We start from the raw sequence: 25,781 nt of genomic DNA, 5'->3' as shown, positions 1-25,781 counted from the left end.
ATTATGCAATCCGCGGAAGGTGTGCATGTTAGGTCCACAAATGTACAATGGTATAGACAAGAAGTGTGTGTGTATTGTGTGCAGGTATGTCCATGCACATATGCAATCCCCTCTCCCAAGAATGTAATCCCCCTCCCGCCAAGAATCATATGGATAATTTTGAAAAGAATATGTTTGGGGCCACAATCCTGTAACAAAAGCATCAAGTCCTATCACATCCAGTGGCAATGTGCTCAGGTCATTCTGCGGTAGTGGGGAGCCCCCAGCTCTTCCCTCTCCCACCCTTACGTCACTGTGGTTACAGTTCAAAGGTCAGCAAAAGCCATAGTCCTTGCCATTCTCCCCACACACACACCGTGGCGCTGCGGCTGCTTGTGTCTGTCCAAATTCTGAGTTTCTGACATTAGAGAGACGCGTGCAAGAAAAGACCCTCAGTCCGAGCCGCTTATTCCTAGGTAGGCTGAGTCCCGGATTCCGCCACATTTCAATCAGGTCAAGTCACAAGTCCCCAGGGCGAGCTGTGCAGACTGGAAAGGTAACGGCCAGCTCCCGTGGAATGTTTACCACGTGTCGACCCCCGAACACAGTACCAGCTAATTTAGTCTTCATAACAACAGAAGAGGAAACCGGTTCTCTGGGGCAAAAGAGGATACGAAATTTAGTTGTTAGTAGGGAAGGGAATGGCATTTGAACTTCGACCATCTAGAGTCTGCTGGCTCTGATGTTATTTTCTAAGAAGAGGGTCTTAGAACCAAGTAGGGGAACTCGAGCCGCGCCCCTCAGTTTAATTCCAAAACCAAACCTGACCCTATGAACCACTGCAAATTCTCTCTCTTCACTCTTACCCAAAGTGGTTGGAAGCGATTCGAATTTATGCCCGCTGAGTAAGAAAAAGTCTACAATTTAACGTGAAAGGGGCCCATGCACAACGAGGTGGGTTTGGATCCAAATCACAACTTAGAGCATCTCCGAAGTATTTTTAAAATAACACTGCCACGAGGAAAGGGAACAAACAGTACTTTGTACACTATACTATTACCTTTGACTTCACTCTAACAGAGTTTTCAACATGATGTTCAGGGCACCAACTCAGAGTCTATTTTCATGGGTTTTGCTAAATAAAAGCACAGAATGTTTATGCAAGGGGGCTTGCACAGAGTTTTCTAACCAGCATCTGGATCAGTTTATATTTTAGTAAAGATGTTGTTTTGTACACAGTATGTCCTAGGTATGTTTCACTTTTATATGAAACTCTTTTAAATACGATACATAAGCACAAAAAAAAAAACCCACTTGGAAATAAATAGGTAAATATGCTGCTATTCTGATGTGCAAATACAGTAACATAAAAATCAAGCTACGTCAGAGAATAAGGCAAGGAATCCTTATGAATATTTCAGTATTATGAAATTTGGAAATACTAGTCCTCATTTTTTCAGATCTAACTGCCTAATTATTCCTTCCATGTTTTCCCAGTAATTATATAAAACCTCCTCTTATTTTCTCTTATTTAATTTGTTTATACTCTAGCAGAACTTGATACACTGACATTAAACAATTATCTTCCCATCAAAACTATTTTAGGAAAACTACTCTGGAAATCACACAGGCATGTGCCAATTTATCCATGTAATGTGGAGGAGAAAAATGGTGTTAACATTGTTTTAAGTCAGGAAACTACTTTTAAAACCAGAAAAATACAAAAGTATCATCATTTAATGGGAACTTTGTTTCATGTCACAGCATAGGCTCCTGCCAGAATTCTATGCTATAGAACTACTTATATTTTGATTTTCCACAGAGGTAGTCAAAGTTGACAACATTCTTCTGTGAATCATTAGAGAATATTTTCACTGAAAACATATTCTTGATCTAAAACATAAGTGGCCTCATTTGACTCTTTTTTTTTTTCTCAACGGCTCTATCAACCTGTTTTTAACTCCCTAACTTTCCCCACCTTTCTGCACCTCGCACCACCATCTTGATCTCGTGAACTAACCAGATAATGAATAATATTGAATTTCTCGTAATAACCGTCTCGTAATAACCGTCTTCTCGAAAGAGGGAGAAAAACATACCCAAGTACGGGTTTAGCCAAAGTAATCTCTTTCTGTCCCCACTGCTTCACTAGAAGTAATTGACACTTGTCCCAAATTACAATTAAAAAAGAATACATTATAACATAAATATGCTTGGTGTGACACCGGAAAGAATTGAACGTGTATAAATTATGCATAGAAAATCCACCAGCAAAGCAAACAGATTCCCTCAGATACTGACCTGGATTTAGCATGACCTGGTGCGGGCACGAGCCGCCCCGAGCTGGCGTTGCTCTGAACAGAACAGCGAAACACTGCAGACCTTGGAAGCACACATTTAGCCAAAAGACACATAACCGTGTAGTTATGTTATGCCTTATAGTTGCTTAACTATCATCCGCGCGCTTTGCGATTCATCTTTAAACAAAGCCAATCCTCCTGCATCATATACCAAGTGCATCAGCTAAAATGACCCGGTGCAGATCTCCTGTTTGTGCACATTTCCTCGGTTGCGGTTGAGGACAAGATTTCACTAAATAGGATTCTGTACTGAAAATTGGCTTTTCTTCTTTTTCAAAGAGGCTGTATCAGAACATTTTTTTAGGGAACTGACCTTTCTCATTCTGTGGTCAATTCACCTCCCCCAATGTCCTCACTTTTAGTGAAATTCTGGACTCTACTGATTTAGAACCTTCCCAAAGTTTTCAAACAAACCTTCTATAGCGTGCATGCAAAGGGAGTAGTTTTAGAACAGAACTTTGAAATAAGAAACACATGTCAGCCTGAGAAGTTCTAACTCGTACTATCAGCCATATCAAAAGAAAGGCCAACTGGGTAAAAGTAGCATGAAGAAAAAAAAGCAGCAGCTGAAAAAAATCAGACTCCCTGAATATGAAGAGGTGGAAACCCGGCTTAATAGGTGCTTAGCTAGAGTTCGACCAACAGATCCGGCTTCAATTTGGATATGAACGTTCACTTTAATGAAGCCTACTGCGCAAAATTTCTGTTCCCATAAGAAAAGGAGTAAGACTATTCATAAAGCAAAAAAGACTCAAAGGACTCCAAGTAAACTGGTCTCAACAACCCCTTCACCCTTACCATACACACAGAATCAATTCACATGGATTGTAAAACCAGTTTGGTCACTCCTGGAATTACAGAGATGGGAAGGAGGCATTCCTTTGCTATTCATCTGATTCTTAACCTGAAGACAAGGCCTACATTTTGCACTATCCTCTGTTTTTTTCCAACTTTAATTAGCAGCCGCTCAGCTGCTTTCATTAAACGGACCTCAAGGCATGAACCTAGGGGAAAGGACACAGAAAAGTATGCAGCGTGAGAAATCTGGGAGCCCGTCATCTATGCAAGTGAAATAAATCCTAAAGGCGTTCCGGCTCCTGTTCAAAGTACTGGTAAGTGATAGATCAAGAAGAGGATATTGATATTTAAAAGCCAACCGTTTCTAAGATTCTTCAATAATCACTAATTCTCATTGCATGAAAAAGAAAAAGAAAAGCTTTTCCATGAAGTAAAATTCAGTCTTAGGAAAATTCCTGTGCTCTGGTATTAAGAATTGGTTAAACGGAATGCGGCGGATAGACTAAAGATGAAATGGAAAGACTAAAAAGGCGCTGGGCATTTAAGAATTTTGGAAATAATTCTGAAACTGCACATTACCCAACCTCCACCGTCAGGAAAGTTCCTTGAATTCTGGCTGTCGAGTTTATTGACTCTGTCTAAGCAGCATCAACAATCAAATGATGTTACTGGGATACTGACCTTGAGTTGTTTTTCCCAGGTATTGATGGGTTGTGCTTTGCTGCCTACACTCTCACATGGATGCCCTTGTTCCAATGTCAAGTGTCTGTGAGAGCCATTCTGGGGTTAACTTTCAGAGGCTATAGATGAGAGTGCTCTTTCCAGCAGAGCTGAGCAACTTCTTCTGGGCCCTGGGAAGGCTGGCTTCACTAGCACTGTTTTCTAAGCCCTGTGTTTCTCAAACTTCTCTTAGTCTACAAGACATATGAACTTTTAAGATACCCAGTAGCCCCCTCTGACGGTGATCAGACATCCGCCAGGTACCTGGAAACTGTCTGAAAATATGCCAGCGAATCTGGGGTTCTCGCTGCAACTGGGACTGCCACCTAGAGTTGGAAGAAGTCAGGTTAGGACAGTCCTGTGAAGTGTGGAGCAGTCCTGCATAACAAAGAATGGACTCCTCCAAATCTCCCCTGGAGAAATACTGGTGGGTCAGCCACGCTTCCAGCCATGTTGCACACGTACACCTCATGTTTCCTCCACACCATGGTCCCCATCGGTGCTTTTCTTTGTAAGAAAACCTATGATACTTACTACCCCAAGAGCACGTACGTAACGTGTCTGAGAATATGTCAGGTCGGTGTCTGAGCGACAGCAGCCTGTTTTGTGTCCCCCCTCGCTGTCAGACGCCACGGTCCCTTCTAAAGCCAGCATCCTTCACTATGACAGCTGCTACGTGGAGGGAGTGATGCAGCCACCTTGACATTCTTCCAAACCACACTCATCATCCTTTCCCTAGGCAACGAGCATGATATCTCACATCCCCGTTCGTTGGGACTCTGGATATTCCATCAGAAGAACAACAGAAAGTGAGAGCATGGGCAACATAGGGGAGATAAACAAAGGATTATGTCACTTCATTTAATAAGACCGTGTACGTTCTTGAAAAGACAGTATTATTTTGGAGAGGTGTGGAATTGCCGTAAGTGGATCCCGTAGCAGAATGCAACAGAGGAGCTCCCGATTTGAGTTGAGGCTGTAAAAACAGAACAATTATTTCCCAGTGACCTTTGGCTTCAAGAAGCATTTTCACATATTGTGCTGCTTTAAGGCTAAAAGTGCAAGGCCCCTCACGAAAGCCATCCTAAGAAAGGAAAGAGAGGAAGACAGAGAGAAAGGGGAAGGAGAGAAGGAGGGAGGGACGGAAAAGGAGAGAGTGATTGTTACGTTTCTACCGCAGAAAGTCTGGTAAGGGCGTGATCATTTAATTTGAGTAACTGTAAAACCTATCATGCAAACTGGGATTTTCTTGAAAGCAAAGTATCTCTAACCAGTTCCAGAGGGACACTGGGACAGCAGATGTAAACTGGAACTGTACTTGGCAGGCTAGGATACAGAGTCACCCTACTTGCTCCCAAAAGCTTAGAGGTCTCTCTTAAACCTGACCTTGTTTACAAATGATATTTGAGCCTTATTAATTATTCTGTGGCATACTGTAGTGAGAATAATATAGGTAAAGGCATGAGGAACTTTCCACGCACAAAAAAATGTAATAACTTAGCTGCTCATTCATTCATTCATTCATTCGTATAATAAGTATTTATGGCTTTCCTACTACGTGCAGGTACTATGCTAGGTACCTGAACTGAATTGAAAAAAAAAAAAAATCCCTAAATGATTCAGGCATTGATTTGTCCTTATCAACGTGAAAAAGAAATATTTCTACAAAACTCCAGCTATCAAGAACCTTCAAGAAATGATCATTAGGGTTTAGCCAAGTTGTCCGGGTGGCTGAGATGTGTGTCGTCTTAAGCAACAGCACATCCAAATATAGAAGCTCTTGTATAGAAATAATTCCACCACGTGCTATGATGCTACACGTAAGTTAACTTCTCCTGAGAGAATCAAAGCGATCAGAACTAATGAGAATGCTTATACAGTACTAAGGCAAGCAACTTTGAACTTTGAAGATACCCAGTAGCCCCTGCTGACCGTGATCAGACATCCGCTGGGAACTGCTCAAGAACAGAGCTTCTGGTGTCACTGCCACAGCAGCCCGCATGACTAGACATTTTGCATGCTTACATTTATGTTTTATTAGTTTTGTTTCTTTTTAATTGTTAGTCTGTTATTTGTCAATATTCCAGTGATAACATACTCCCTAGGACAATACGGCATGATCCCCACTTACAGATGAGAAAATCTGAGGCACAGAGAAATGAAGCAGTTTGCTCAAGGTCAAACACCTGGGATTTGAACTCATCCAGTCTGCCATGTTTGCCCACGCTCGCATGTAAGCAACGCCCACATCTACCTTAATAAGCTATGAACTTGAAAGCTCTGCAATTACGCAAGAGACAAATATGCTCTGAGACAGCATCTGAGAAAAGCGAGCATGTGAGTTTGGGGGAATCAAGTCTATGACACCTAGATGTGTCGTCAGGCAAAGATAGTCGTTTCTTTCTCTGTAGTTCGCATATATGCCTGTGCAAGTGAAGGGTGTCAGACGACTCAGTTTGCCAAGTTTACTGAGCCTTGGAAATTAATAATAATGAAAATGAAAGCGTTTTTTATAATAGCGTCTCACATATATTTTTTCCAGTTATTCTTAGGTCGATATTTTCTCATTAGAGATTTAGATTTTTCAGAGCGATAAAGTTGTATTTTAATGACGTAAACTTGAAGAATAAAAAGGCAGTTTTTTAGTACAGTAAGCATGCCAGAAAGACATCAAGTATCAGGTGATAGAAATTTATAAAACACATGGACAAAGAATCCATTCATCTATTGGCTTATTGCAAAGCAAATCGGCACACTGTAAGTTGCTAAGACAACAGGGATGTGATGATTAACTGTGAGATAATGAGCAGAATCTCCGTGTCTTTATGAATCAAGTTTTTGGAATCTAAACCCTCATCTCTCTCTACATATGTATATAGCTAAAATCTTAGGAGTATTACTTTTAAAAAATGCCTTCAGACTTTGGAGCTCTGCTGGCGAAGAAGTTTAAAGCCTTCTGATCAGGACACAGCCCTTGTCTTGGCAAGATGCGTGTGGTGTGGCAAAAAGAGGTGTTCCCGGCAGGCCATCAAGCCCATCGTGTGGCAGTGATGCATGAGTTGCCTGTCAGAGATTATCATCCATAGGCCAGGAGAAAAAAAAAATATTTACAACTGATTTATTAAAATTCTTAATAAATATTTTCAAATACAGGAAATAACAGAAATCGCAGCTTTTCTAGAATGTTGCCACTTCAAATTTGAAACTCTGGGCTCACTCCCTTTTAGCCACAAGGCCCTCCCCACTGTTGCTTGGACATACCAGGCAGGGCTCTGCATTGGCTTATCCCCAAGGGAATGCACTCCCCCAGCCCTATTCGTGGTTTACTACCAGTGCTTTTAAGCCTTTGCTTAAATGTTGCCCAATTTAAAATGAGAACCTCTCAGACTCTGTTTTATTCCCTAGTACTTCTCATCTCCTGAAATAATCCTTCATCACGTATGCTCCTGTTCTGTTCACCGAAGTATCTCAAGCACTCAGACCTGTGCCCGACACATAGATGATGCTCGATCAGTAGTAACTTTAAGGGCAAGAATAAGTGTTGCTCTAAGTGAACTACTGAGAAGAAAACTAAGATCTGGTTTCTTGCCGCCTTAGGTTGGCCCAACTTGCAGAGGACCCTCCAAAAATTTCCATTTTCTACTCAGCTGAGTCAAGAACTTTGCACTGAAAATACACCAAGTCCAGGATAACGGTAAGGATTTATGTAGCTCAGGAGCCCCATCAGCCAACATGGCATCCCATCAGCCAACATGGCATATCTCAGAGGCCACCATGGCCCCCGACCATAATGATTTTGATGATCACTCTGGGGCTCCTCGGGTCCTCTGGATAAAAGATGCTAAACTAATGCTACTTTATGTGATGTGTTACTCTGACCAAATTAATTCAGAGCAGCTCACGGTCTCCAGAAAGACTGTTTCATATTATTAACCAGAAAGACTTCAGAAGAACTCCGTTTACTGTAAGTGAGGCTGACCAGGAACACAGCCATCCTCTGGAATTCATCACTAATACATGTGGGGAAGTCAAGCGTCTCCTCATCTTCAGAGAATAATGCAAGCTGTCAGGAAGAAGCCAGATCCCTCCCACTGCCACCACGCCTGTTTCAAGCCAAATCTATTATTTCATGCTTTACAATATGTGTATTTTTCTTAAGATAAATAAATAATACATGATGTGGAAATTTGGAAACTGTGTTTAAACCATAGGAAAAAAAAAAAAAACTTGTATAATGCCATCTAAAAATAACACTATTTGCTCAACGTCTCTCAGGCCTTTTCAGTAAGTCTCATGGCGGGGCACCTGGGTGGCTCAGTTGGTTAAGTGTCCAACTTCGGCTCAGGTCATGATCTCGCGGTTCGTGAGTTCGAGCCCTGAGTCAGGCTCTGTGCTGACAGCTCGGAGCTTGAGCCTGCTTTGGATTCTGTGTCACATTCCCTCTCTGCCCCTCCCCCACTTGTGTTCTGCCTCTCTTTGTCTCTCAAAAATAAATAAGTGTAAAAAAAAAAAAAAAAAAAAAGGTAAGTCCCATGGCTACTAGCCTCCCTGCCTCCAGGCACCTGTGCAATGGCTGCTCCGTCATCACAAGTACAACTGAATCACATTATTACCTGATCAGCAATCCACCAGTGACCTCCCAATCAATATCTGTAAATTTCAAATTTTGGGGCTCTAAGTTATTGATCACTCAGTGTATTTCTTTGAGTTTGTTTGAGAGTTGGCTTCTTAAAAAAAGTAAGACCAAACCTGTATCCTCATTTTGGCAAATTTTTCTTAAGATAAATAATTTGAACTGTGGCATGAAGTGCATTCATCAGACAATCATTTAACAACTGGAGGAAATGGAGAAAGCAATTTCCAGTTGCACTGGCATCTGAGAGCAGAAGAGAAGGACTGGGTCCACTAAAATAGCAATTGGTCAGCTTGGGGAAGGGGGACAGGAGGGTCAAGAACTACAAGAAGGCTTTTCAGAAAGAGGTGAATGGAGCTCCTCTTACTTTGAAGCTTGGCTGCCACTCAGCTTAAAGCTCTGTCACACAATCTCTTCTTTGCTGACCACAGTTTATAGATGTCCGACCTATGAAATCAAGCTCCAAGTCTCCATCCTAGTGAAAAGGATAACCACTGAGTTATATCTCATGAGGGAGGGAGACAGTGATAAAATCTGGATTTTATGAAACTTTAGGACTCAGGGAAGGGGTGCTGGATAAAACAGACCTGGGTAGGGGTGCCTGGGTGGCTCATTGGTTGAATGTCCAACTCTTGATTTTGGCTCAGGCCATGATCCCAAGGTTCATGACATCAAGCCCTGTGTTGGGCTGTGTGCTAACAGCATGGAGCCTTCTTGGGATTCTCTCTCTCCCTGTCTCTCTGCCCCTCTCCCTCCTCACTCTCTCTCTCTCTCTCAAAATAAATAAACTTTTTTTTTTAAGAAAAGGAATGATACCATTCCTTTCCCCAGAAATTTGGAGCTGAGATAAAGAAAAAGGGAGAGAAATTCTAGTCTAGAAATTTTACCTATAGAGGTAAAAATTATATCAGGAGCACTGTAACATGGGCATTTTCCTCCTACTGTGGGACCTTGAGAGAAAATAAGGCCAATCAGCCAATATTCATCAAGACGTAAAGACATCAAGTAGCAAAGAGGCCAGGACCTGGGTGAATAAGAAATGATCAGGAAGGTGGGCCCTACTCTGCTCGCACATCTTATAAAATCCAGCAAACCCTCTAACCCTTTCTTCTCACATTCTCTCAGATTAATATCAAAACCACAAAGTAACAAAAAAACAAATTTCCTCTTTTGTGCTTAAACTGCCTCATAGTAGTGGCTACAACCAATGAATCCTAACTAAAAAGCAAAACAAAACAAAACAAAACAAAACAAACAAAAAAACCCCACAAAAAACAAAACCAAAAAACCTAGGAATCCAAGCTGGCAATTATCTACCTATTTTCCAATCTCATCAACTATTTCCGACATGCATCATTTGGGACTACTCACCACCTATAAAAAATCCCTGTCAGTTTCAGTTTCTAGTCCTTTCCTGTACATCACTGGGCTCTCTTTTCCCCGTTTCTTCAAATCTTATCTATTCTTTAACATTCCACCACAGCCCTTAATCTTCCCTGAAACTCTTCATGGGCATTCTGGTCCCCAGTGCTCACTGTCCAAGCTGCATTCTGGTGGCACCATTTTCCTCTAACTCTCTGGTGAAATGAGCTCACCTGTAGAACTACCAAGCAAGTAGTACCCTAAGATGGATGCTTTCAACATCCACACAGTACCCAAAGATCTTGTATTCCTCTAAGAGCCATGTAGGAAACGAGGGCAGGAGAAGGGAAAAAATGAAAATCACAGTATATGTAACTGGTTTATTTTTTCAGGAATGTACTTTCCAAGACCCACGGTAGATTCGTGTGTTCTTATGTTACTTTGCAACTAAAGGAAGAATATGAAATAGGACTAAATGAGTATCTAGCAGATTAGACTAAGGGCAACAGGGCAGCAGGTAACAGGTAATCCCGGTAATCCCTGGCCTCTTACAGACAGCAATTAGGTATGAACACGTATGTCTTCATTTTTACCTCATGCACACAATTCTATTATTAAGATGATCTGTTCATGCTTCTGTGTATATTTTGAATGCCTACTAAATACCATTTGTCTGATCAATGAACAGGGTAACGCCATGTGGAAAATGTCATCAAGAAGTGCTCATCTGACAGCTTGGCAGAACAGAAAGGCAAGGGTTTTAGGGAAATGAGAGAGCCACATGGAAATGCACTGTATTAATTCAGGGATGAGGTGAGGGCAGCTTGAACTTTCACAGCCGCAGTAGGAAGGGCAGGATAAAGAGATTCCAAACACAGCCGAGGAAAATTAAACACAACTTGATGACCAACAGGACTTGGGAAAGGAAAGAGAGAAAGAGGTCAGAGATTACTCTACAGTCCCGAGGCAGGATACAACTGAGAGAATTATCACAGGAAAGAACCAATCCTGGGGGAGATAGTGTAATCATAATCGTATTTTGTAAGAGCAGTTTGAGATGGCAGAGCGAAATCCCTAATAAAACTGAACTAGGGATTTGTGGCTACCAGAGATGTTCCAGGAGAGATTACTAACTAGATTTGCATATTCGGAAGTTACTATTCACTAAACAGGTACATACTAACCTGGTACCTGCTAAGCACTGTGCTACATAATGATATAATAGGGAACAGCAAAAAGTAGATGTGACCCTGACCTTGTAGAGCTTATAGTACAGTGAATGAAGCCAACGTTAATCAAATGAGGTGCCCCTGAAGGAGAAGCACATGGGGCCATGCAGCCACACGACGATGGGTCCAGACCACTGGCTCACCGGGGAAGGTCAGAGATCCTACGAAGGATTAGTTGAAATTAAGTAGGGGAGCAAAGCTGGGAGGGGGAGCATAGCACAAATGGGGAAAGAGCGGTCCCAGCCTCTGTGGAAGGACAGTGGCATCTGTGAGCTCAGACCCTTCCACCACGGGAAGCTGGCCTGAAACCAAAGCTAGAGAAAAGCAGTGACCAGAGCATGCTAGGCATGGTGGGCCATGTCAAGAGTCATGAACAAAAATTACATGAGAAAAACATGAAATGAGAAGTAAGCAAAAAGATCATGAACCAGACCTAGGGATCCTAAGACATAAAGCCAAAGCTAAAAAGCACATAAGTGCGTGTGAATGAAGTATCGACAGTGAGGCCCTTCTTCCCTTTACTTGCAGCCTAGCCTTCTCCATTACCTTGTTCAATTTTAAAGACATACTAAGAAACTGTTCTGTGAGTACCAACGTGTAAGGGCCTTTCACATACATTTTTTTACTCTCATTTACTCATTTAATCTTGGAAGGTAATTCATTCTGGAGGGGAAACAAGCAGAACAATGAACAAGTATAGAGCTACACAAGGGTAGAGCTGTACTGGCCAACGAAGGTACATCACCAGGGGTTCCCATGAACTATAGGAAAAGGCTGATCCGAAACCTGTATGATAGGGCACTTAGAAAACAATAATCTAAGTTTTGAGACTGTTCTCTAAATCTTCAATTATCACTAACTGTTATCAGGGATTTAGTGGATACCTTACATAATCATCTGAGGAGACTAGCTCAACGGCTACCACGACCGAAAGGGTCAAGATATCTCGATACTGAGGATATGACTAACTGCAAAACAGAACACATACTTCATTCTTGTTCAGAATCCCAGCTCTTTCCACCTCTGTAGGAATCTGTCAACACACACCAGAGAAGGCAAACGGACTCAGAAAACCTCCAATAAATGCTGGCCAAAATAATAAAGAAACCACAGAGGCATCCTCATGAGGCTGGGCTTTCAAATGAGGCAGAATGGTTGCACAATTGGAAAGAAAGAGTTTGAGCTACGGTATGACTCCGGTTAACTACGTATCCATGGAGTTCCAGGTTCTTTCTCTCCAAATCCCCAGACCTGTGAACTAAATCACACTATCTCAGCATATCCATCAATCATCTTCAGGGCAAGTATACCTTCTGACTTGAAAGAGGTGGTTGTAGAAGGAATTAATACAAAGTAATTAACTTTGTAGTGTGATTATTAATTTTCTGGGTTCTATAGTCCAAAAGATAGTATTTGCTAGCAATGTAACTAAGTCCATGAAATGGTTACATGAACACGGACTGAATAGCTTAGACTGTGTTACTGAGAGACCCTGTGTATTAGTACGTAATCCTGAGATTTGCAAGTTTGAGAACAGGCAACCTGGTAGTCATGGATTTTGATGCTTCTTAGAGACACAATATTGGCCTAGATGGGTCTCTGATCTGACACAGTGAAATACAAATGTGTGTTTTCACAAAGGGGCCCTCAGCTTTCACGGTCATGAAAAAAACACAGCATTTAATTTTTTGACACGAACTTCTACGTCAGTAAACATTTCAGGCTTCTGGAAGCATTACAATAATCGTTTTACCAGCAAACAAATATGTACAACGTAATGCCTTAAGTATAACATTGTTAAACCATAATTATTTACACAACATGAATTAGTAGCATTTGTAAAGATTTTCTACATAGACACTGAATAGATCAAATTCCTGAGGCTCACTGAAATATTAGATAGTAAGCTGAGATTCATTCCGGGGCTTCATTCAAAGCTTGAGAGTCATTCTGTCTTTCTGTGATCATTGTCAAGTCAGTAGAGACTAGGGCAAGTCACAGCACCCAACGGAGGCTTTGCTGATTTCGGGAAACCCAATTTCCCAGCAAACCAAATTGCTCAACCTTTGAAGGAGGGAAGAGTCCACCCCTCACCATTACCCACTGAATCCTTTCATTTTATTCTTCACATGGAAAACCTAGCATCTTGGCTCACAGTCACCATGAGCACTGTCCATATTTTACTACTCTCCCTTGTGTTTCCCTCCTATAATCTGCTGGTGGTAGATACTGTGGCCGGGATGAGAGGAAGCAGTAACAGGAAAAGAATGGATATGTTTCCTAGAAGTCACTTCACACAGCCAATTTCACTAAAATGCTTCATTTCCATTCACTGCATAATTAATAGCAGAAGTAGAAAACAAAATTGCCGGATTTGAGTTTTATTTCCTGTCTACATTCTTGGTCTCTTCCTGGTGAAAATGCTGCATTCATTTTTAGTGACCCAAACAGGAAGAAAGGGAAACCAAATTCCACCAAAGAATGTCACCAAAGAAATCATTCAGGTATCACGGGGACTATTTTAACATACAGGCATATTTGCATACGAGATATCTGCCAGGAACAAAATTAAAGAATGAAATAAATGATTTCCTCACCTCTTATGAGAAAGAACTGAAAGTAGAAAAGTTAACAATACGCGAGACTTACAGAAACTTCTAGCAACTTCACCTGTCCAGAAGTTATTCATTATCGCACAATTAAATCAGATCCATGTATTTTCAGTGAAGACTCAAATGAGGCACAAATCTACACAAATAAATTCACCACCCATACAGGGGGGAAAAAAAAATCAACATAAAAATGGTATTTCGATTTACTTTTTAGGATAGTCTATCTAGTAACAGACAATTTTAGGTTTAGATAAAGTATATGAAAAATACAGATTTTTGTTTTCAATGGTATCCATTTTATGGTTAACATTAGTTTTAGGAACAAAAGCCAATGATACTATTACATGATTAGCAACACAGAGGAAAGCAAAAAAAAAAAAAAAAAGGAAAAAAAAGAAATGTCCATTTTTCTATGAAGCACATCATATGACTTTCCATATGACATCAAATTCAATATCGCTTTATGAACCTTAGAAAATGCAGTCCCTAATATCTGACTTTTAATATATACATATAATGTTATTTCTAAGATGTTTTTACCTTACCTACATAGGTTGGTAAAGTCTCTTTTTCCCCATCTACCAGTCACATCTGCAGCTCAAACATTTCTTTCCAAAAGAGGAATTAAGGCCAAGCAAGACAAAGAATTTGCTGATACACATATGTCACCCTAAGAATTTTCCTTACAAAGTCTCCACACCCAATTTAATTACTTCCCTACTGTAAAAACACTTTCCATCTACATTTATTCTAATCTTTTCATATCCAAAACCAACACACTATAAAGCTAGCTAAATAAATGAATTATATTAGCTTTACGTTCCAAGTGAGGCAGCACTTTATAAGGCAGCGGGTCTCCAGCTTGCATGCATTTTATGCTGATGCAGTATTTCATTTGGAGCTCAGTTCTTTACTTTAGATTTGTTTACAGTAGAATTATCTAGCCCCAGGCTTTAAATCTCAATCTGCATCAATCTCTCTCTCCTTTCTCTCGGTCTCTCTCTGTTTCTCTGTCTCTTTCTCTCTCTCACACATACACACAGGGGAGGGAGAGACAGAAGGAGAATACAGAAAGGTTTGTGGTTCCTAATAAGCACAAAAGAATGTAGTCATATATGTATATTGCTAAAGCAACACTGCCTAGTGTCTGTAATAAAGACATTTTGGTATGTGTGTGTGTGGGTTTTAATAGGTGATAAAAAGTGAACTTCAGTACATGTATATAATAAATACTATTTTTGGCATTCTTGGATTTGTTGACTATTCAGTAAGTTACTGTAGCCTGTACAGAATGATATTTTACATATTTTTATTCTCTTGGTGTTCCATCACTGCATTAACTAAGTGCCAGTTTTGGTACTCCAATACCTCATACCCATGAATAAATACAGAATTCAAGAATAGTCATGTCTGTATGTTACGGACGTTTCTAGGGTGTGGAAATTGTCTCCTGCACCAGAAGTTAGGAGAGGAGACCAGTCAAGATCAAAATGTGTAGGCAACCTTGAACCAGTAAATGATCCTCAGTCATCTTGAAGGTCCTTTCCATTTTGTGTTTTAGTAAGTAAGGACTGTTTGTTTGATTTTCATGTTAAAAGCTTTCGAGTCATTAGATACTGATTTGCCTAATTTTACCTATTTATATTACAAATTGGGAAACTTTTTAGAAGCAGCTAATTTGTGGCAACCACTTCCTTGTTTCCAGGAAGTACAGATAGCTTTCAATTAATATATATTGTACATTATATTTTATATGCTAATATAATAATTATATTATAAAATAATATATGTAAATAGTGTTTTAAAAATAACCCTTATTTACCTTAAAAACAATATTGTACTTTTAAGGCCTTATAAGCCAGGATTTGACAGATAAAAAAAAAAAAAAAAAAAAAAAGAATGATCTAATTCTGGTTTAAATACACTGAGCTACAAATTCTGTTTTTCCTCTATGTTACTGAAAACAATTGTGAAGAAAATCAGTTTGGTGGCTTTCTGCTTATTTAAAACTTATCTTAGCATAACACGAGGTCCAAAAATCCTGAGTGGACTTATGGGTAAAACATTTTAATATGAAATATTAAGAAGGATGATGATATTGTTTTTTTCCTACTAAGCCTTAAGATCAGCTTTGCAAAAATTATCTAATTACTTAAATAACAAGCCCTAGGTAGGTCACTCAGGAAGGTCAGCAAAATGACTAGAAAGGAAATGCTCACAAGGAGTTGAGTTTGGGCCTTTCTTTCTCTCCATGAGCCCTGGAATTACTCTGCTCTGTAGGAAAAACTGGAATGATTCATCCATTTCTTCAGGCTCCAACAAGGTAAAACTCTTTGGTTATATTTTGATCCCTAATTATAAAGGACAAAGATCAAAATGCCAAAGAACACATGTCAAAAAGTCCTCTATCCTGTTATGTACTCCTGATGGTCCAGAAGAAAAGACCGTTTATAACCATTTTAATATAATAGGTCTAGGGATTAATTATAGGAATATCACACTGCATAAAACAGAGGTGGTGTAACTCAAACTGAAAAGGTACTGTACATAATATATACTGGTTCTCCAAAAAGGATATACGGTGGCCATTAACTTTTTACCTAGATCTGTCCTGCTGTATTAGAGCAATAAAATCACTACTTACATCATGCATTGAAGCAAGTAGGACAAAATAAATGAGACCCATCTCACCATTAAATACAAATTTCTTGACACAATAAGCTAGTTTATATCATCAATATCGTATTCTGGATATGTTTATTATTGTAGTGGTACCTACAATACTTTTCTTTCTCCATTTAAAATTCAAGCCTGGATTTGAAGTGAACACTTGTAGGCCTGAAAACATCTGTTGGGTATCTGAACCAAACACACAGACAATTACACGGTGCTAAATTCCTGTAGGCAATGGTCTGAGCACTTTGTTGCATCATTTCTACAGGCTCCAAATAACCCAAAAGAGAGTGTGCCAAGTCGATTTTGATTTTTCCAATTTGAGAGCATTCTCAAAATCTAGCAATGTTTTATTGAAAAAAAAAATTGTAGTTCTACTGGTAAACACAGATTTTTTTAAAGCTGTGGAATCTCTGGAAGAATTTCACATGTGAAAATACATTATAAGAAAAGATAAGAAAGAAAAAGGAAGCTGAACTCAAATAATGAATGTGAAGGGACAGTGTTTTCCAGTGTTTCTAGAGCTGTCTCTACTATTGTTCTTTAAAGGTGACTTCAATCAGAATCCTTCTTATTCATGTTGCGATTAATGGTACCCTTGCCAATATGAAATGTAGCTTGCATAAAGAAAAGTTCTTTGGACCTCAATGCTTCAAATCACAGTTGTATCTGGAGTATAACATCTGACTAGTTCTCCAAAATTGCCATTTCCCTTAGTGGAGTCTTGACTTCTATCTTACAGTACCTGGAATTCTGAGGTTCTGAAGCATCTGATTCTGTGCACGTTTTCTTTACCTGTAAGAAAAGAAAAGAGCGCGAGTTATTTTCCTGTGAAAATACAACTTCCTCGCTCAGGTTCGCACACTTGTTAAAGTGGATACAGCCCTGCCCACCGAGATCTCCATAAAATAATCTCCACATTTTACAAGGGCAGCATGCGGGGCTAAATAGTGTAGTTCATTATTATCCCATGATCAGCTGCCAACGGCACTTCCCTGGACTCCGTAAGTATGTAAAATGTTCAGTCAAAATGGCTTGGGACTAGCTTAACTAGGAACAAAGAAACCAAAGAACCAGGTTTCCCACTTAAGAACAAGAAAGCCATACTGTTCTCAATTCACTGAGAAATGTTTTTCCAATTGATATCACTTCTGTCCCCTACCACAGTGCACAATAATAAACACCAGGTTCTGGGGCAAAGTATGGTGTTAGCTAAAACATTCACATATTAATTTTCATTTTCTCAATCTGGTGGCTGTATGTTTTCTATATTTCTCAGCATATCAATTAAGTTCCAGCATTGCTCACAGACTTCTCACATATATTTGCAGTATATTTTGCAGGCTATATTTCAACTTTGCGGTTTTTAGCCCACAAAAGGTAAAGAACGAAAATGACTTTTGCTTCCAGGACTTGCTACCCATTTCTGGACAACAGTGGGTGCTACATTCTCTAAAAGAAGGTAAAGCAAAAATCCATGGTCTTTCATAATTTAACTTCAAGCACAGATATTTTATCTAACTACTATGGACTTCAGGGTATATTATATGCAAAGTAGACGCTATTTCAAAAATTCCTTAGTTAATACAGAGCATGAACAATACACATTTCCAAGTCTACCGTTACATACTCTGGGTGTTTATACTGTGATAGTCCATCTGTGCCACCTACGAAATCCAAGACGTTTTAAATTCTAATACATAGCTTGGAAGTGAAAAGTAAGTCCACTAAAAGTACACGGTGGGCACATACCCTGGTGGGCACATACCCTGTGTGTCAACTGTGATACAAATGGCAACGCTTGGGAGTAAGTTTTGAATTTTAAAGATACAGTATTGTCTTTCCAGCTCATAAAGTAATTCTTTCCTCCTCTGACTTGGAATACTCAAAAAACAAATACATAGGGGCGCCTGGGTGGCTCAGTCGGTTAAGCGTCCGACTCTTGGTTCCGGCTCAAGTTATGATCTCAGCGTCGTGAGACCAGGCCGCGTCAGGCTCCCCACGAGCTTGCTTGGGATTCTCTCTCTCCCTCTCTCTCTCTCTGCCCCTCCCCTGCTTGCTCTCTCTTTTTCTCTCAAAATAAATAAACATTTTTTTTTAATCTTAAAAAAAACCACATAAAAAAATCCCCACGCTTTCAAAAACCTATGTTTTTTGCTTTCGTTGCTAAGCCAAGGCATTTTCATGATCTGGGAAATCAATTCTTTTTCTTGCTTGATTAACCACGCTCTCTTCTGCATCCTGAGTACACATTTGCACAATATGAAACTAAAACCGTTGAGCAAAGAGATTATCCTTCCTTTCCTAGCATATAACATTTTCTATGCTCTTGACATGGAACTCAGCACCATGAGGTAAAGAAATGCTTTCAAGATTAATTAAAGAAGAGTTAAAAAAAGGAATACTTTTCTTAAAATATAAAATTTACTATGAAACCCACATAAAGTCTTATGTCCACTAAAACTTGTCAAAACAATTTTTTTTTAAGGGAAGGCCACCAGAACAAAAAAACCTTTATTTCCCACTGGTTCCTTCCCATGATTCCTCACCAGAAACTACACGAGTTGTCCAGGGAGTATGCAGAAATCCCCTCAAAGTCAATGTTATTTTCCTCAAGACTATGCTGACTGGACTTTGCACCTGGCTGAAGAAGTTCCAGACCATCCTAGCGAACTACACATACACTCCCGAGAGTCAGAACCAGATGACTTCCTGTAGTTTAATAAACAAAGAATTTTTTTTAATACCCATGGCTTTATAAGACCGCATTCTCCAAATAATTAACCATACAGTTCTGACATTTTAAAATTTATCCTCAAAGTGGTCATTATAACGGCAGGGAACACATCTACTGATTACTTACTATCTAGTACCCACTGAGTCTCAGATTCAGAGCTAACAATACGTATGTGATGAAAGACTGAAGTACATATAGACAGTCTTTGTCAATACATACTGTTACAGCTGTAAATTCCACAAAGTGATTTTTTTTTTCAGGTTTCATTCATTTGTTCCTGGTCAAATGGGGGAAGAGTTAATACTTAGAATCCTGCCGTGTGAAACGTCTATGCAGTGTTAGGACTGCAGTATGAAAGGTCTACGCAGTGCTATGGGTGCTCAGAGAACAATCTACCTCAGCCAAAGGAAGATGGGGACAGTAACAACGGAAGTGACTTCTCAACTGAGTCCTAAAAGGTAACGTCTTCCAAGACTGTTTGGAGAAAGATATTTCAACATCATGGGATATGCCAGAGGCATCCTATTATAAAGACCTTATATATGGCAAAGAATTCAGAATTTAATCTTTGAATTGAACACTTCTAAAAGAATACGTTTTAGAGATGATGTAGAAGATAGTGTGGAAGGGGGACAAGGTGAGGGCTGAAGAGACTAATGCAACAGGAGAGAAAGTTTAAGTTCTATGAAAACAGTGATGGCATTGACCTTGCACATCACTACATCCCTCGCCTTGAGCAGACGCTCCCTGTTATGGTCTGAATGCTTGTGTCCCCCCCCACCCCAGAATGCATATGTTGAAATCCCAACCCCCTGGGATGAAGTGGGGCCTTTGGGAGGTACTTAGGTCATCAGGGTGGAGCCTTTATGAATGGGATTGATGCTCTCATGAAGGAGACCCCACAGAGCTCCCTAACCTTTCCACCATGTGTGGACAAAGTGAGAAAGCACTTTTCAGGCTGTCACCATTTGACAATAACCACAAAAGCAGGCTGTCACCACATGACCATGCTAGTACCTTGTTCTTAGACCTCCAGCATCCAAAACGGACAGAAATAAATTTCTGTTGTTTATAAACTACCCAGTCTGTGGTATATTTTGTTATGGCAGCTCAAATGGACTCACACGCTCCCCAAATCCTGGCTTACTAAGTGGATCACATTCAACCCATTGGTGAGAGATGGTGAAGACCTAAATTAAGAGCCATGAGGACAGAGTTGAGAGGATGTTTCTGGCAGATATTTCTGAGACAGAATTGACAGAATCCGGTTACTGATTGAAGCAAAGTATAAAGAAGAACATGATCTGATCTTTTAACCTGTCCTTGAAAAGACATTTTAATAATGCCAAAGAACAACAAAGATGTTAACTTGTAACTTTTGTTAAATACTTCAAAACCCTGTTATTTCTGAACCCATAGAGAAAAAAGTTAAATGAATCATTAAAAAACTTACATCTATTGTGTCTTGATCACAGAACTAGGGGGAAAAGAGATAGTTTTATCTAAACATGAACACACTCTCCCATCTGAGAGATCAACAACGCTTCATTAAATGGTGGCTGCTAAAGTAGGTATGCTACTGGAGAAAGAATATCCTTACAGAATATATTCTGTCGCCAAGATCACCAATTTAGTTTTGAATTTGTTTCTGAACAAAGTTGAAACAAGGAGGCCAAGAAATGAGGCAGAATTTCATGCCCATTATTTAAATCCAAATCCTAGTTTTCATAAGACACACAAGGAGGTGGGCAAAAACATGCCAAGAAGAAAAAAATGAATAGTGTTAAATGCATTTAATAGGCTGCACTAATGTGAATTTTAACCCTACTTAACATTATGAAAGTACATGCAGAATCAAAGCGAAATGAAAAAAGAATTACAAGTTTGTTTTAAGAAAATAACTATTTAGTATGTAATTAACATAAAAATATCAAAACACTAACTTTTTAGAATGAATGAATGAATAATAGCTCAAAGTTCTAAATTTTTATTATATATGAGGCACAACGCTTAGCTAGATACTATTTTTCCCTAGTTCATAGAGGATAACACTGAGAACCAGAAAGGTTAACCTGCAAGCAAGCTGTGTAGTAAACTTCAAATCCAGATATATGAAGGCATGTTAATCAGTACGCTAAGAACCTAAAATTCATAAATATACAACCTAAAACGTTTAAAATGAAGTTCAAAACATCTTGCTATTTACAAGTTCAATTTTTACTAATTCATAATAATGATAATCGCTGTCGTTTATTAAGCAATTTTTTTTTTCCTACTCACTATGCTGGACTATGTATATGTGTAATCTCATTTAATCTATGAAGACAGGTATGATGGGCACATCATTAGTGTTCACAAATGAGAACACGAAGGGCTCAAAGAGGTTAAACGACCTGTCCAATGTCCCACAGCTAGCACTAACAGGGACGGAATTAGAACTGAAGCCTATACATCAAGCCTTTCTCTCTCTCCTAGGCCAGATTTGCCACTTGTTTTTATTAGGTGTTTTAAAAACTAAGAGTTGAAACTAACATCCCATGGAAAAATGTTTAAAGAACCTACTAGTTATCTCTGAAATATGGTAACCGTTGAAGGAATCTTTTAAACTGGACTACTGAAGTCACCTGTTTTCACCAAGCACTGGTAACATTTCACGTCCATATATGCGAAGTGAAATGGAGTTTTGAAGAAATTATCCAAATACCTCTAGCATCTAGCCATGTTACCAACACCCCACCCACTCCAAAAAAGGGCTACCGTGAGAAACAACCTTTGTGCTTTTGTTGGTGTTTTTCGTCTGAAATAAACAGGATCTGTTCATTCAACAGAGCTTTCCTGAATGCCTTGGGTATTCTAGGTACCGCTGTAGGCATGGAGATGAACCAGACCTGAGCAGTCCAACAGAGCAGCCACTAGCCACATGTGGCTTTTTTTTTTTTTTTTAAGTTTATTTATTTTGAGAGACAGAGAGAGAGAAAGAGAGACAGAAAACGTGACCGGGGGTAAGGGGGCAGAGAGAGGGGGAGAGAGAGAATCCTATGCAGGCGACATGGGGCTTGATTTCATGAACCCGTGGGGGTCCTGACCTGAGCTGAAATCAAGAATCAGATGCTTCACTGAGTGAGCCACCCAGGCACCCCTATGTGTGGCTATTTAGAACCTGTAAGGAACCTAGTCTAAACTAAGATGTGCTGTAAATATAAAAGGCACACAGGATTTCAAAGAGTTAGCAAGAAAAACATGTAAAATATCTCAATATTTTTTATATTGAGAAATGAAATATTTGAGATATAAGAGGTTAATAATTTCCCTTGTTTCTTTTTATTTTTCGAATGCAGCTACTAGAAAATTTAAAATACATATACAGCTTACACCCTATTTCTGTTGAATAAAACTGACTCAGACCAACAAAAACCTGCCTGGTGATCATGCATTCTAATGGGGAAGACATTCAGTACATCTGTAAACAAGTAAACAAAGAATATAATGTCAGAGGTAAGTGCCAAGAGAAAATAAGGCAGAATAAAGGAATAGAGAACACTGGTCAATAATATTACCTTAGTTAGAAAATCATAAAAGTAGTTCTAATTCACAATACCATTCATCCTTCAAGTTTTTTAAGGCGGTATGTATATAAGTAACATAAATTGTACTTTTAAAATGAATTATAAAGAATGTAGGATTTGTTGAGAGAGTAATCAATATTGCCAACGTCTGGAAAATATATGTAGAATGCATCATGTATAGAATGTTTTGCATCATGATTATCATATTCAAGTATAAAAATCCCCTTAAATTTTTAAACATTTTCTAGCCGCTAGGTGCTTTGAGAAGGTTACAATCTTTTCAAGAGAAACAGAATTAACTCATTTAAAAAAAAATTGCAAAGAAGAACAAGTTTCTTTTATCCTATCCATCATCTTCTAAACAGCTGGAACCAATTATTACAATTATTTTCTACTTAATCTTGCTATTTATAAATCCTGAAACATTAAAGATAATAAAAAAAAATAAAACATGGAATAATGGATGATGACATTTTCAAAAGACCTCTTTTGTAACTTCATTTTGTTTGGAAATGAACTTTAATGATTAAGTCTTAGGATATATTATACAGTGATAATAAAGGATCAGTTCTGCAATTATACTCCAATAATTTCATCCAAAGATGAAAATTTCAGAGATGAAAGTTTGCTGATGTAATGAAACTCATTATGCATATTTTTATGGGTGGTATATAAGACAATCTTTATTTCTTCACTGAACTGTGTAGGAAATATAACGTAAATTAGATTTACATGCAGTATGTTTAAGGAAAAAAATGGATTAAAAGACAGAAAAATAAAATTTGTTTTCCAAATGCAAATTATACTATAGATCATTGCATGGAAATTCTTTGTGAACACAGAAAGTGACACAGGATTATTGTCAACCACAAAAATTCAGGTTGCCAACTTTGGTTGTATTTCAAATATAAATACTCTAAATGCAAAAGTGACTTCTGTTTATAAGTAAACAATATTTGTACAAGTACTGTAAAGTATCAATGCCGAGGGTCTGTACACTTTATAAAATGTATTTTTTATGACTGGATTGGATAAAGTTGTAAATAGTTGCCTAATAAAGAAATATAGGTATCTAACCTCACTTCCTTTACATTCTGACTCAGTGAAAATAAGAAGCTTCCTGAAATATCAACTGTTATGTGTCACTTTTCATTATTTTCTAATACTTAGAAGTTGGAATATCTGAATTCCAAATTACATAATGGAGTGAAAAAGTATTTTCTTATAATTATTCCAGCTGTATCCTGGGAATGTAACTTATGTTTTCATTAAACACATTTTATTTATTTTTATTTATTTTTTAATGTTTATTTATTTTTGAGAGAGGGAGAGACAGAGTGTGAGCGGGTGAGGGGCAGAGAGAGGGAGACGCAGAATCCAAAGCAGGCTCCAGGCTCTGACCTGTTAGCACAGTGCCTGATGTGGGGCTCGAACTCAGGAACTACGAGACCATGACTTGAGCTGAAGTCAGATGCCCAACCGAGCCACCCAGGTGCCTTCATTAAATACGTTTTAATTAGATGACCCTTTTAAAAATGTTTAATTTTTTTCATTTAGTTGAACCAGCTGACATTGAGTTTGAAGGGTTTCTTCAGATCATCTTATTCTCAAGTTAGTAGCATTAAATAAATATGAATTAAAATTTGTCCTTTTTTAAATTTTACTCCAGAATGCATACAGTAACAAAACTGACAAAACAGAAAAGTAGGTATATGAATTAACTTTTAAAAATTGAGCCAAAATAATAATAGTTGGAGTATTCAACAAAATATATAATTTTTACTATGGAGGCTTTGCCAAAAATTATTCTAATATTTATTTACTTGGAATAGTCAAACAGAATATATGTTCACTTTGTAAATATAATATTTACAAGTTAATACCACTCTAGAACTTAGCATGGGATGTACACTTTAATGAGATAATCTATGATTATTTGTGCTGCAGAGTAAATGTAATTTATGTTGATAAGATAAGCATAGAATTGCTATTCTAATAGTCCCATACAGATACAAACTTAGACATTATCTAAATCAGCTTCAACTAAAATGTCTTCACATTGTTCAACCGGACTTATTCTACATTTTTATACAGGTTACAATTCCTTTTTTGACTTCTAAAAACTTAAAGTATAAAAAAAAACTTTGGAACACAAAGTTGTCACATAGAGTTTTTAAAAAATATACCTGTTTTTTTAAAATTTTTTTAAACATTTATTTATTTTTGGGACAGAGAGAGACAGAGCATGAATGGGGGCGGGTCAGAGAGAGGGAGACACAGAATCCGAAACAGGCTCCAGGCTCTGAGCCGTCAGCACAGAGCCCGACGCGGGGCTCGAACTCACGGACCGTGAGATCATGACCTGAGCCGAAGTCAGCCACCTAACCGACTGAGCCACCCAGGCGCCCCAAAAATATACCTGTTTTTATATGCCCATACAAATTGAGAGATTTTGAAATGAAATGAAATAAAATGAAATGAAATGAAATGAAATGCCATTTTGCCAAATAGTGGCCAAAACATTAATGACTTGGAGATAGATTTTATAAAAATCTAATTATGAAATAACCTAAATCTACTTTTTATAAAGTGTCATTCTTTCTGAGAAACAAAAACTTGGCTGCTCTAAAATTCACAGATTTCTGAAATCCTTTTCATGGAGTTAGGAAAGTTTCTTTACTCTTCCCTTTTCTTAGTAAATCCCTTTTCAACCTCTTTATCATTGCTTCCCCAAGTTCTCCCCTGTAACACCAACTATCATTTCCCCAAAGACCACGCTATTTATTTATTACAAAAGTGAGTGAAGTCTACTACAAAACTGGAAGTCTATATCCACCTCAGTTCAAAGAAAAACTGCCATATCCTTTCTTTAAATGCTATACATAAAGTACAAAGAAACAATTGAATATTTCATTTTTGACTGCAACAGTAAACAAAATAAACACATACACTAAGAATAGGAGGGTTAGAAGGTTAAGAAGTAAACATCCACAACCAAAAACCTGAAGTAGAAATTATTTTACCCCTCTAGTATTGGACTGTCAAGGGCAAGATTTCACTTGATTTCTGGCCTTGAAAGCAGGGGGCCTTCCGGGACCCAGGTTTGGGGGAG

At 38.6% G+C, this 25,781-nt stretch overlaps 1 protein-coding gene across 9 annotated transcripts in view; it reads right to left on the bottom strand.

The window, feature by feature from the left end:
* Positions 1–25,781, bottom strand: part of EYA4 (EYA transcriptional coactivator and phosphatase 4) — a 275,438-nt gene that overhangs the window by 112,760 nt on the left and 136,897 nt on the right. For all 9 annotated transcript variants that reach the window (XM_078447329.2, XM_078447332.2, XM_078447331.2 and 6 more), the window contains exon 3: positions 17,112–17,161. In XM_078447329.2, the coding sequence (XP_078303455.1) occupies positions 17,112–17,161 (50 nt within the window). The remainder of the gene's footprint in view (positions 1–17,111; positions 17,162–25,781) is intronic.

This window comes from Panthera onca, chromosome B2 (genome assembly GCF_046562875.1).
Source record: "Panthera onca isolate mPanOnc1 chromosome B2, mPanOnc1 haplotype 2, whole genome shotgun sequence".
In the NCBI taxonomy this organism is placed as follows: Eukaryota; Metazoa; Chordata; class Mammalia; order Carnivora; family Felidae; genus Panthera; species Panthera onca.
The sequence above is the reverse complement of the archived record's forward strand: the minus strand, read 5'-3'. Positions and strand labels throughout refer to the sequence as shown.